We start from the raw sequence: 14,163 nt of genomic DNA, 5'->3' as shown, positions 1-14,163 counted from the left end.
ATAATTTTAGAATGTCTATTTCTGTAGCATGATTGCACCATAATTGAAGAAACCTTAAATGAGTCCAAAAGATAATGAACTCTGTCGGTTTCCATCATAGCCAAACATTGAAAGAAGCCTGAAAAAGTAATATATTTATATTTAACTCACCATTGGATTTCACTTCAACAATGGTAGATAGGCATATCTGTCCTAGAGACTGCTGAAGATGGGTTCGAAAACCTTCCCAAGTATGTTATAGTAATGGTTTGTCCAGAATAAAACTCCCAACTAGTGTGTGGTGAGATGCATACAGTCAATGTCGTGTGGAACTTAGATGGGATTCCGTGAGCCCAGACCCAAGACTGACTCCACAGTACTCACTCCTCCCTCTTCATTGGTTTTGCTTTCCTGCACTGCCAGCCTCATGGGGTTCTCATTTTAGACCATCTGGATAATATCAGAGGCAACTGCTGGAGCTTTCAAAATGTGGGAAGTTTGGAAAAATGCAGAGCCTTTCCCTCACCAGCTCTGCACTCCACGGAGTAAGGTTCAGGTTCTTAATCCCCGTGTTCAGGTCAGCATCAGCACCAAGGCCACTCATTGGTCATGGAGTTCATGATCACATCTCTCTTATCTTTACAGTGAGTATCTGGAGGGTCACCAGACAGAGCTGGACAAGCTGACAACTCAGTTAAAAGATATGAGAAGGAACTCTCGCCTGGTAGGTATTAATCATTAGATGTTAACGCAGTGGGGTTTTGGGGTGGGAGAGGAGGCGCTGCTAAGTAACTTATCTTACTGACGGGCATAGGATGAGGAAGAAGCTTCAAGAAAAGCAGATCCAAGGGGCAGAGTACCATCTGCTTCCAGATGTGTATTTTAATGCTTTATTAATATGTTCCAGTATTTTCCAAGCATATTTACGCAGACAAACTTTGTAATCAGGAAAAAAAATACTTAAAAATAAACTCCCTATACCCCTCCTCCCAAGTAATATAAGGAAATGAAAAGTTGGGATTTTCCTCCGGGAGAGAGTGATTCACTGGGAAGCCTGGCATGCTGCAGTTCATGGGGTCACAAAGAGTCGGACACAACTTAGCCACTGAACAGCACCACCACCATATTTTTAGTGTTGGAATTTGGAGCCCAGAACTTTTGTTTTATCTCAGTTTTTAAAAAAGTAATAGGTGAGTGATATCAGAAAGGGGAAGGAAGCTCAAGAGGCCATTGTTAGGAGAAATCAGAGGAGTCCTGAGCCATTTTAACTACACATGGTATTGTTGGAGATTCTTACAATTTTCCTCTATTCTGATGAATCTGTGAGGGCTTCTCTGCTTGAGGAGGTGTTTCTAATGATTTTAAATGATTCTGTTAAGTCCTAAATGATATTATGCCTTAATGTCCCAAGGCATCAGAAAGTCCGGGAAAAGTCTACATACACAAGGTCCAGATATACATGAATAGCTGTTATCTTTTTTAAAAGATGTGCTAAAATGTATGTTGTTGTCCTGCAAAGCCTGAAATACGCAGGCTCAGGGGCCTCCCTCCTGACTCAGTTGGTGAAGAATCTGTGCGCAATGCAGGAGACCCAAGTTCGATCCCTGAGTTGGGAAGGTCCCTTGGAGAAGGAAATGGCAGCCACTCCAGTACTCTTGCCTGGAGAAATCCATGGACAGAGAAGCTGGATAGAGGTTAAATTCTTCATAGTAGGTTGAGGTTTTATATTCTAGTGATATTAAAGGATAAAGTGCTCCCATTTATGTGGAACTCACTGTGGAGTGGCCTTCAGAGCTTTTGAATGTCCTTGACAGTCCTCAACCGCAACAAATGTTCCTCTTTGGAGAACAATGGTGTGTGGATGGAGGAGCTTCCAGCGGGACCAAGTGTTCCATAAAAACCCTTCTGATGGGGGCTGTGGGCTTAGTGTACTGATGCTCCTATGATATTGTGACCCAGGAATAAACATGCTTTAAAGACAATTTGTGGAAAGCCTGTCACCACTCTCAAGGACTCTTCTTAAATATCAATTTTTATGTGTTTAAACAGGAAGGCAAGTCTTTTTTTAACACATATATCACTGCTATTTTTCTTTTTTTTTAATCACTGCTATTTTTCATGTTAACATTAAAAAAAAATTTTTTTAAGTGAAGATGAATTTCTGTGTCCCTCACTATGTAAGAGAGGAGAGCTCAAAGCAAGTGAACGTTTTATAGCTCCCAGGGGGCAGCGAGGACTGGGCAGGGTTCTGGAGACAACAGACTATAAATAAATACTAGCTCTTAAAAATATTCTTAGTGGTATTTAAAATAACCCAGATTTTTGCTCTTTTAAAGCAAATGTAAAAAGTCCAACAGAACGTTTTAGGGCTGATCATTATTTCATTGATAATGCAGAAATGCAGACAAAACCCTTCGATTCATGTCACTAATGGTTTTGAGGGAAATGTGTTTTAACCCGGATACTGTTTTTTTTTTTTAATTGTAGGGTGTGCTATATGACCTAGACAAGGTAAGTTATTGTTCTGTGTTTGGAGCGTTGCTGGGGAAAAAAAAACCTTCATCTTTGAGAAGTCAGTGATCTCCTCTTAGTTCCAGTTAAGGTCCTAGAGAAAGAGTTCATGCTTTTATCTAATGAGGATGATGTAAATACTATGATCTACAGACTCAATAATATATTTAAAGTCACTTTTGTAAAAATGCCACCTGGTTTCAGGGCTTCTCCGTGTGCTGGTAAGTTTAAGAATTTTCCAAGGGTTTAAAGGTCCATACCTGTGTTCTCTCCAAACGGGAACTATCATATTTCATCAAATGGAAGATGTCTTTGATTAGAAAATCATTATCTTATGTGCCACTAAGAAAAAGAGTGATTCCAGTTAAACTATGGCATATTTCTTTCTTTTCACTGAGAATGTGTATTTTACATTTAGTGACAAACTCTCTTAGACCTATTTTAAATGTACGTATTTTTTTAAAGCTATATACAATGCTGTCTCTTTCCATGCCTTTCTGTATATTTGAGACCTTTGATGCTGAATCCACTGTTTGCAAATATTTTAAAGGGTAATTAAGTTTAATATTTATAACTCAAATGGAAGAGGTGACACGTAACCAACTGTGATTATCTTGAGGCAGGCACAGATAGCAGCTGTTGTAAAATGCACCCCAATTTCAGAAACATTAAAATGGGGGTGAGTTCATCTTTGAACTGATAAAATGTCTTTATGAAGGAATTTAAGTATGCTCCAATATGATACTGTCCTGCCAGAAATCCAGGAAATTCCATTTGTTTGGCCTTCTTTGATGTTAAACATAAGGATTCTAAAAGCTAGCTGAAGTTCATCTTTCAGCATATGTATTCAGTATTTTTTAAAAATGCTAAGTTGATACTAGAGAATCCTTTAAAGTAATAACAGAGATAGAAGGAAAGGGGAACTAGTGAACAGTTTCTGGCATTTTTGAGTATGAGATAATAAAGATAGCCACACAGGGCTTCCCTGGTGGCTCAGTGGTAAAGGATCCACCTGCCAATGCAGGGGACACAAGTTCCATCCCTGGGATCCCTGGTCCAGAAAGATCCCACATGCGGTGGAGCAACTAAGTCTGTGCACCACAGATGTTGAGCCTGTGCTGCAAAGCCTGGGAACTGTGGCTACTGAAGCCTGCGCATCCTAGAGCCCATGCTCTGCAACGAGAAGCCGCCGCGATGAGAAGCCCGTGCACCACAGCTAGAGAACAGCCCCCACTTCCTGCAACTAGGGGAAAGCCCAGGCAGCAGTGAAGACCCAGCACAGCCAAAAATAAATACATAAAGTTGTAAAATAAAAATCTTTAATAAATAGCTACATAGGTCTAATCAGTGAAACTGTAAATGTCTGTACTTTTTCAAACTTCTTCTTTTCATTCCAGCAAATTAAAACGATCGAAAGATACATGAGACGCCTGGAGTTTCACATCAGTAAGGTAATTGACGTTCCTCTTGTCTTTGCCTGTTTTTCAGTTCTTGGTCACTAATCAGTATATACCTTTGGCCTGAATGTAGCATCTAGTCCATGGAGAATTTCTTATCCAATTGATTCAAAGCCTAATTAGCAGTTAAATCCTCCAACAGGCAGTAAAGCTGGAGGAAAAAAATAAGAATGAAGAGCCTGATGATCTAGCACATTTTTTACTCTGCTTCAGTTCAACAGATATTTAGTAAGTGTTTCCTGTGCATGTGCCCAGTGACTAGTGTAGAATCCAGCCTCAGTGTGGTCTGGTCAGAGATAAGATTGCACCAGACTGACCCTGCAAAGATCTTCACACTTGCTTAACTTTACACTTGGGGTCCCACATGCAAAAAGTTTCCGTATCCTTCCTTGATAAAGAAGGAACCCCCATAATCTTCTTTATCAAGGCCTTTAAAATACTTAACCACAGCTACAGTATAGCTCCCTCGATCTTTCTCATGCTCACTTAAGTTTCTTCCACTCTTCTTCACATGGCTTGGTTTCCAAGTTCCTCTTCATCCTCATTGCTTCCCTCTGTGTTCTCCAGTTTGTCAGGGTCCCTGATATCCAGCTCTGAACCCTACAAATAGTTGACTGATGGTCCCACCACCCTAGCAGGGAGTGGGATTATCCCTGTCACTCTGGACACTGTCGGCAATATTGGCATAACCTAGAAACAATTTCCTTTGGAGGGCAGCTGAATCAACACTAGCAGCAATTCCTGTTCTCATCTGCGCCCATCAGAGGCACCCTCTCATCTTCCAAGTGTGGAGACTGGAGGTTTTAGCTATTCTCTCTACTAGGAGTCAGAAGTTTTACTTCCATTCTCTGCGACATACTCACTGGGCTATATCATCTAGGTGAACCTTGACTTCCCGCTCTGTGTAGTGAGCCTGGAGTTGCACGTAGTCAATCTAGATGATCCTAAGAATCCTTTCCAGTTTAGAATTCTATGATGATTTATATGTCTGTAAACATATGATAGTGCCTTTGTACATTCCTACTTTGAAAGGTATTTATTACCTTGGTAAATCTGAAATTGCTCCTATTTCTGTTCAACTCAATAAGTAAAACAATGACATCCATTAGAAGATTCTGATGTGGCAGGCGAGCCTGGAAACTACTCTGTTTAGTTGGGAAAATAGCAAGAAAACAGTATTAGGAAAAAGTGTGTTTATCCATCTTATATCCACCATTGTAAGATATAACAATCTTAGTGGTTATTAAAGGTTAGTAACCCCCTATCTGTGGCGTCTTATGCATGGATTCCTAACAAATCCTAATAAGGTACATTTTATTGACTCCATTTATTTGATGAGAGCCAATTCTAACTTATAGGACTTCCCTGTAGCTCAAACGGTAAAGAATCCGCCTGCAATACAGGAGACCAGGGTTTGATCCCTGGGTTGGGAAGATCCTCTGGAGAAGGTTATGGCAATCCACTCCAGTATTCTTGCCTGGAGAATCCCACGGACAGAGGAGCCTGGTGGGCTACAGTCTGAGGGGTCACAAAGAGTCAGACACGACTGAGCAACTCTCACACACACACACACACACACACACACACACACTGCTAACATAGGTAAGACAAATTCTTACCTACAGCTGGGCCGGTTTCTGCTTAGGTGAGTGCAGCCAGCTAAATCCACCAACCCCAAAGATAACTAAACCCCTGCTTAGTTATCCTTTATGTGAAAGGTTAACTCCATTTGGCTAGGATGGACTAATATTTAAATGAAAATAAACATGTATAATGAATCACTTTGCTGTATACCTGAAACTAACATTGTTAATCAGTGATACTCCTATATAAAATAAAAATTAAAAATAAATAAAAATAAGGTATTTAAAAAATAAATGAAAACAAGAATAAACTGTTCTTTAAATGCAAAGTAGTGTACTAATCATTAGGGCTATACCAGTGGTCCAGTGAGCAGTTTCCTTATTGAGAGGATTATAGTCTCAGCGACTTTGGAAAAGATGTTGAAGGGCCAGTCCCCCAGGAGGCCACACAGGTGAGGCAGCCAGGCCTGCATTAGAAGAGGTATCGGCTCCTGTGTTTCTAAGTCTCCAGGGGACCAGCCACATCAGACAGTCTGCACCGTTTATTTAAATTTTCAAACTCCTTGCCCATCCCTAACCTACTAAATCAGCATCTCAAAGTGAGGCCTGGGCATCAACATTTTAACAAGCTTACCAAGCGAGTCTTAGTTTGAATGTATGGAAACCACCCTCAATGCCAGTCACCAGCCAAAGGATCTTATCAGCAGATCCGCCACCATCCCTTGGGTCCTATGCCTCCCTCTTATTCAGGGACAAATCCACCAACCCCAAAGATGAAAGACTGTTGTTCCTTCCAGAGTTTTGACTATTCCTCTCAGAAAAGTAGAGTGAATTGTCGAATAGCAACAAAGAATCCTTTACCCAAGAGAATCATCTTCAGTCTCTTTAACATTCATGTACTCAGCTAAGCATCACTGACATCTGTATAGAGAGAGCAACCATGGAAAATTATACCATTAACAGGTATAATGCTTTTTAGTGATCAGCCAAAAGTTTGCCTTCAGGACAAAAGGGGAATCTTAAACCCTGAAATCCATCATATTCATCTCTACCTTCTTCTGAATCCACAGCTTATAGCCTCCTTTTAGAGAGAACAAAGTTTGTACTGAAATGAAAAATTCAAGTAGTCCTGAGTCAATAACTATCTCCCAGAAAATAGAACATCTAGTGATATCATGCTTTTTAATCTGCTTGAAAATGCCTATAGTTAACTAAGGTTGGTGTATTGATAATTGAAATATTACAAGAGACTGTAGAGATAAATATCAGGAATAACTTTAGGTTTTCTCCATGTAGGCACGGACATTTGGGGATGTTGACATTTGGGGATAATTCTTTATTGTAGGGGGCTGTCCTCTGTGATGTTTAGCAGCATCCCTGGCCTCTACCCATTAGATGTGAGCAGCACCTTCCAGCTGTGACATTGGAAAATGTCTCCAGATGTTGCCAGATGTCTCTTGAATATCACAGTCACCCTGGATTGATTGAGAATCACTGCCTGAGAAGTACTAAGTGACTGTCAGGCTTATCTAATGAGTATGATCAATAACCACTTGCAAAGAGTATATTATTATTTAAAAGCCTAGGAATAGAGGTGTTACAGAGAAATGTTCATTTCCATTCCTTGCATTTATGTTTTTAATTGTTGTGTAATTTACATGCCAAAAATGTCACAGTTGTTATGTTCAGTTTGATAAGTTTTGACAATCATGCTTCACTCTAATTTTGAGAATAACTTACCATTGTTTTCTGTCTTTTGATGAGCCACATCTTTACAAAAACCATTTTCGATAAACAGTCTCAAGTTCTTTTTAAAAAGAATTCTAAATCTGGATGCGTGAATATCAGCTGGTCACACTCTCTCTTAAAATAAAGTGATAATAGCCCAGTATATGCAAGGTCTTCACATCAGTGTGATACCGTACACACTCTTCCAGTGTTTGTTCCTTGTGTAAGAGTCCTGTCTTCATTATCTAAACCTTATCTCACTCAGTCCACCAATGTTAAGTTCATTTTCATTTCATGCCATTTGAAAAGAAAGCTCAGAGTAAAATCTGGTTTGAAATAGAAAATGTATCTTAGTGGCTAAAGCAAAAATGATGGGTCTGTCTAGAAAGGATGGCACTGCTACAAGAGTCTGCTTTTGAGTTCAGAAACATAAAGCATCTTGAACTCTTAGCAGTGGTCAGTGTCCCTTCCTTCAAGTGTGATAAATATTGATCGCGTTCTTGTTTTGTTTTGATTCTGGCAGGTAGATGAACTCTATGAAGCTTATTGTATCCAAAGACGCCTCCAAGATGGTGCCAGTAAAATGAAGCAAGCCTTTGCAACATCCCCTGCCAGCAAAGCTGCCCGCGAGAGCCTGTCGGAGATCAACCGGAGCTACAAAGAGTACACAGAGGTATGTGCCCGCCTGCTCAGCTGTTGAACTCCACCTGACCTGACCTGAATTGAATTATCAAGAACCATTGGGTTTCCCAGGTGGTGCTAGTGGTAAAGAACCTGCCTGCCAATGCAGGAGGTGTGAGAGACACAGGTTCCATCCCTGGGTTGGGAAGATCCCCTGGAGGAGGGCACGGCAACCCACTCCAGTGGGTTGGAGAATCCCATGGACAGAGGAGCCTGGCGGGCTACAAGTCCACGGGGTCGCAAAGAGTCGGACACGACTGAAGGGACTTAGCACGCTTGCACCCCAAGGACCGGGCGTCCTGCAAGCCTGTTCTACTCTTTAGAGGGAGAAGTTTTGCCGTTTGCCTGTCTTGCCTTTTCTTGAGGCCATCGGTGCAATTTTTTAAAATGGCTCTTGGGTGGTATCGTTCGTGGTATTTTGATTCAGCACCTTCTGTAAACTCCAGAGCACGTGACTTTCTTGGTCTGTGAGCATCACCTGTCAGGCATACCTCTCCTAGTGTAGCTGTAATAGGCTTGTTCACAGAAGCGCAAATCCACAGGATTTTAAATGCTGTGAAGCCGTTCGTAGGACAAGTGTTCTACTTCTTTTTGTGTGCAGTCTATGTACAAGTAGACTACAAAGGCATGTTAAAAATGTCAGCAAATGAATGAGCCACAAATGGGCTGGTTCTGCTCACTGAAATGCACTTCCAGATTCTGTAGTGTACAATCCATTCTAGCTTTATCCCTGCAAACTGAACAGACCTTGTGGTTAAGATGGCCCCCCTAGATGTTGGGTTCACTAACCTCCTGCCTATGCTTATTTTATTGTAAGAAATTTCCTCTCTATCTTAAAGGAGGCAAGAAAAAGCGTCATGAACAGAAGCATGCTTTCCTGCTTTCTGACTGTCTCTGGGGCCCAAACATATGACACAGAGAGGTCTTTGCTCCCCCAGGGGTCACCTGATAGCAGTGTCTGAGATGAAATGACTGAATTATTAAAACCTTCTCACTGTCCCATGTGTCTTTGTTCAGAGATCCAATGTCATAAATGAAGTCATCCGCCTGATGAGGGTCTACTGGACAGTTCCCAGGTCTGAGCATCCGTCTCAGTCCTGGGATGGGAGGGACATCTTAGATGACTTGCCACAGGATCATTTCCTGTGTAAACCCTCCAGCCCCGCCTCTTGTCTGAACCAGCTTTGTCTTTTTTTCATGGCCTAAAGCAGGGCTTCTTCACCTAAGTTCCCCTTTCGGGAGAATGCTTTTTGAATGTATGAAATAAAACCCATAGAAATTCAAAGGAAACAAATTATATTGAAATATAGTTAATTCACTATTGTCAGCACAGTGATCAAAATATTTTTAAAACCAAATGTGTGGTATAGTACAAGACTGCTGCTTTATGAATACATCAAACTATAAGATTTAGTAGTGGCTCCAAGAACTATTGAAATTTCCAAGTATTGAAATGATTTCTCAAGGTGCCTGCAACAATTGATGTGACATAAACATGGACTTTGACTAGATCCCAGCCACGGGTCCCAGTCGTACGGCTGTGGCTTGTTTTCTTCATTCATGATATACAGACATACTAGATTTTAGTTAGAGGTTAGTGGAGATAGCAACTAACTATCTCCACTAAAACTAACTTTTTCTTTTTCCCCATCCAAGCTGATGGAGCACAGGCTAAGAATCTCTGGCTTAGAAGCAGTCCTAGTTCAGGAGACCTCATTTCCACCCATCTCTGAAATCAAAAGAGCAGCTGCCAGTGACAGCGGCCATTCTCAGTACACACGCCGAAGACAGAGCAGCAGCCTGTGCCTGTCCTAAAACTTCTGCAGGGTGTTTCAGAAACACCCACCCATGGAATCCTGCTCAATGTTATGTGATAGCCTGGATGGGAAGGGAGTTTGGGGGAGAATGGATACTTGTGTGTGTATGGCTGAATCCCTTTGCTGTCTACCTGAAACTATCACCATTATTGTTTATTGGTTATACTCCAATATAAAACAAAAAGCTTTAAGAAAGAACCACCCCTGGTCAGGTGCCAAGACACAGCATCATATTTGCTCACAAACTCAAGGTTGTTATGTAGTATAATTTCAGCAAGAGGAGAAGGAAGGCCAGGACATCAGTAGCTTCCTACCTCACTTGACATCAAGTGGATTTGTGTCTTCACATAACCACAAAAAACAGGGATTTTATATCACAGAAAGGGTTTAGGAATCGATGGTTCTGGGAGCCTTTTGCAGTGGCAGCAGTGTTCATCCAGGGCTGCCTGGGGGAGACAGAAGACAATTCTGACTGTGGGTGTCCTCAACTGCTAAACTAGCTGTCCCCTGCCCCCACCAAATTTCCTAAAGCCTCTGGTCACAGTCCTGACGTGTACGATAACATCGTTGATATATTTCTAGAAACAGTAATGCATTCCTTCTCAGAGACACCCAGTGCTCAGAGGAAGAAAATTGGTTTACAAAACTGAGACTTTGTTTTTACAACTTTCCAGCTGCACAGAGTTCAACCTCAGGAAGTTTTCCCCAGCTTCGCTGAGCTATTTGAGGTACTGGCGTTTTAAGAGTCAGAACCCCTAGCTTGCAAGTCAATCCTGAAGCCCTCTGGAAACAAAAAATTCAAATGGAAGCACCCCTCAGCCAGGCTGGAGGGGAGTTTAGGGGAGAATGAATACACATGTATGTATGGCTGAATCCGTTCACTGGCCACCTGAAACTCTCACAACATTGTTAATCAGCTGTACCCCAATATACAATAAAAAAATTTTTTTTAAAGATAGCATATGGAAGCAGCCCTTGTCCATACTCACTGATCTGCCCAGGCCACAGGCCCAAGCCCCCAAAATGTGATGGGGGAGGAGCCTGCAGATGCTGCCCCGGGGTGTCTGTGTGGGGCAGGGGATTGGGGGCGCGCGCGCAGGAGGCTGGCACAGGGCCTTCTGCTCGGAACAGCAGAGGTGACAGCTGTGTGCTGTGCTTAGGCGCTCTGTCGTGTCCGAGTCTTTGGGACCCCATGGACTGTAGCCCACCAGGCTCCTCTGTCCATGGGATTCTCCAGGCAAGAATACTGGAGTGAGCTGCCATGCTGTTCTCCCAGGGATCTTCCCAACCCAGGGATCAAACCCAGGTCTCCTGCATTGCAAGCAGATTCTTCACCATCTGAGCCACAAGGGAAGCCCAAGAATACTGGAGTGGGTAGCCTATCCCTTCTCCAGGGGATCTTCCCGACCGAGGAATCAAACCGGGGTCTCCTGCATTGCAGGTGGATTCTTTACCGGCTGAGCTACCATCCACTGCAGGAGGGCCTCCGTGGGGGCAGCCCCCGGCCACGGCGCTTTTCCTCTTGATTTCTCACTGTGGCTGCTCTGTTGCTTAGGTCCTCAGACACTGAGGAATTAGGCTGGGTGGTTAGATATCTAACCACAGGCAGAGATGGTGTCGCTCCTTTGCCTCACCTGTTCCCTCCACATTAGACGAGAAGAGGACGCTTGTCAAACCCAAGAATCATTTCGGGGGCCTCCTGGCATGGCAGCAGAAACCCTGCCTCACTCGCTTGGAGTACAGTTGAACTTCTCAGCTCTTTTGACTCCAAATTATTGTAAAGAAAATTTTCAAACCTACAGAAAACTAAAGACTAGTATGTTGACCGTCATATTACTTTATTTAGACTTACCAATTGCTAATGTTTTGCCATATTTGCTTTCCTTCTCTTGCATATGCTCCGTTTTTTCCCCTTTTTACTAAGTCATTCGATAGTGAGTGGTAAATAATGTGACACTTCACCCCATAAATATTTTAGCACGGATCCTTTAATGAGAACCTACATAACACATGTATTCTTTGCATAACCACACACCATTATCACAACTAAGAATATTAATTACCAGTCATTCTATAGAATGATCTAACATCCTATACATTTTCAGATTTCTCTTATTTGGTCCAATAATGTCTTTCATAACTCTTTATTTACTTTCAAATCAGGATGGAATCAGAGTTAACACATTACATTTGGTTATTATGTCTCTTTAATCTCTTTTAACTAGAATTTGTATCCCACAGTACTACTGCCTTTTTATAGAATCCAGGCCAGTTGTTTTAGAATCTCCCACATTCCGGATCTATCTGACTGTTTATAAGTTAACTTGGTCTCCTGTGCTCTAAATTTCCCGTACACTAGAAGGCTCATTTAGGCTTAGGTAGAACATTTTGTCAAGATTGCTCCATGGGCAGGGTTGTGTAACTCATCGCAAACAGTAAATGCCTCCGGTTTGAGCAGTGGTTGTGCTCCGCTAGGAGAACATGGTATGCTTTGAGAGAAGCTTGGTTCTAACGCTGGTCCCCTGTGCTCTTTCTAGAACATGTGCGCCATTGAAGCGGAGCTGGAGAAGCAGCTGGGGGAGTTCTCCATCAAGATGAAAGGTATCCTCCCCCCTGTTTAGAGAGGCAGGCGTCAGCTCTGCAGAGCTCCTCCAAGTGCCACATCACACACCCTATTGTCCTTGCAAAGATACTATGCCTCCCTCTCTCAGCCCTCCCCACTTAATTTATTGATGCTCCGGAACCTTCTCATCCTGAGCCTTGCCTGCACACTTCAATATTTACTATAACAAGATCTCAAACATACACAGACATGGAGAGAATATTACAAGGAACCCCCAGAGACCCATCGCCTCGATTTAATAATTGGCAAGGTTTTGCCGCCTTTGTTTCATCTGCTTCCTTGTCTTTGTTTTTCCTTCGATGAAATAAAACTCTTATGTGGGAGTCTCCCCCTGTAGACTGCAATATGCCTCTCTTAAAGAACAGGGACATCTTGGGACCCCTCTGGTGGTCCAGTGGTTGGGACTCTGTGCTGTCAGCGCTGAGGGCCCAGGTTCAATCCCTGCTCAGGGAATTAAGGTCCCACAAGCTGTGTGGTGCTGTCGGGGGAAAAAATAATAGAGCATCTTACATCACCACATGCCAAGTATTATCACTTCTAATAAAATGAGCATGCCTTTGTTATGAATCCATTCCATTGGCAAATGGCCCAGTCATCTTAAAAATGAGTTGTATAGTGGGTTTGTTCAAATCAGGATCCACAGTAGGTTCACACATTATCATTGGTCATCAAGTATCTCTTTTTAGTTTCCTTTTTATATAAAACAGACCCACTCTGTTTTGCTTTGTTTTCTTACCGTTGACTTACTACCTTGAAGCCACTGTTGCAGAATGTCCCACCACGTTCTAGACTTGTCTTTTGGCTTCTTGGTGTCATTAAGTTCGTTCCTTTATGTTCTACTTTCCTGTAAACGACCTACCAAGTTCTTTGTTTTAAAATGCTTTTTAGTGTTAACGCTCCCAGAGGACTGTGCGTTTAACCACCACCTTTCTGGTACCGACTCCAGAAAGTTCTACCCTAAAAGCAGTGTCAGTTTGCACCGCTAGCATCTTCAAAACAAAAAGAAGCTCTGGTGTCAGAAGACAGAGCATCCCCCAGGGGTCAGGCTTACAGCCCAGCGGCGGCAGGGCTCTCAGAGGGGCAGCCATCACAGCAGGGCCTTCTTCCTTCTGAGTCTGGGCCGTTTGCCCGCTCACCGCGGGGAAAATGGCTGCCGTGTGCCTTCCTTTTGCTGAGGTGTCTTAGCAGCTGCACTCCCCGGTCGCTAATGGAGATTTAATCACCCTCTTGCTTACTTTTTGCCACCAAGGGAGTAGGAAAGGGGCGCTTTTTAAAAAAGGTATTCACCAGGAGAGCTTCATTTTCCAGTGAGTCACCTATCTCAGGAAAGAGATTTTTCTGTCAAGGTCGACGCCTGGAGAGCTTCTCTGTATGAGTACACCTGCCAATCCACACGACCTTGACCCTCAACTGCCCACGCGGCTTTGTTCTTCTCCCCAGCAAATCCCACTGCCAGTCAGTCTGTTATTCAGTGTGAAGTCTCAACACTTACGTCACTGCTGAGGTGTGGCACCTGTGCTTTTCTGGATTTTCGGTCCATCCTCTCCATTTTGAGTATTCACCTGAGTCAGTGGTTCTAAAACCACTGGGGCCCTGCCCCGCTTTCAGCATGTCAGGGCGGGGCCCTGGACTGTGTGTATTTTTCACCCTCGGGATGATTCTGTCAACAGCCTGCTTCTGGAAAACCACTGTCCTGGGTCAGCATTTCGCAGAGAACGCTTCTCTCTTCTTCCCCCAACTCTCGAGGCACCAGCCACGCAGGCTAGCATAGTCCAGGGTCTCAC

The 14,163-nt window shown here is 42.9% G+C and overlaps 1 protein-coding gene across 7 annotated transcripts in view; it reads left to right on the top strand.

Moving 5' to 3' along the window:
• The window catches only part of RIPOR2 (RHO family interacting cell polarization regulator 2), a 218,757-nt gene that overhangs the window by 172,268 nt on the left and 32,326 nt on the right, over window positions 1-14,163 (top strand). For all 7 annotated transcript variants that reach the window (XM_070456227.1, XM_070456231.1, XM_020892277.2 and 4 more), the window contains exons 4-8: window positions 625-703; window positions 2,467-2,490; window positions 3,888-3,941; window positions 7,782-7,931; window positions 12,294-12,357. In XM_070456227.1, the coding sequence (XP_070312328.1) occupies window positions 625-703; window positions 2,467-2,490; window positions 3,888-3,941; window positions 7,782-7,931; window positions 12,294-12,357 (371 nt within the window). The remainder of the gene's footprint in view (window positions 1-624; window positions 704-2,466; window positions 2,491-3,887; window positions 3,942-7,781; window positions 7,932-12,293; window positions 12,358-14,163) is intronic.

Source organism: Odocoileus virginianus, chromosome 27 (genome assembly GCF_023699985.2).
Source record: "Odocoileus virginianus isolate 20LAN1187 ecotype Illinois chromosome 27, Ovbor_1.2, whole genome shotgun sequence".
NCBI classification, from domain to species: Eukaryota; Metazoa; Chordata; class Mammalia; order Artiodactyla; family Cervidae; genus Odocoileus; species Odocoileus virginianus.
This window is presented reverse-complemented; position numbering and strand designations above follow the sequence as displayed.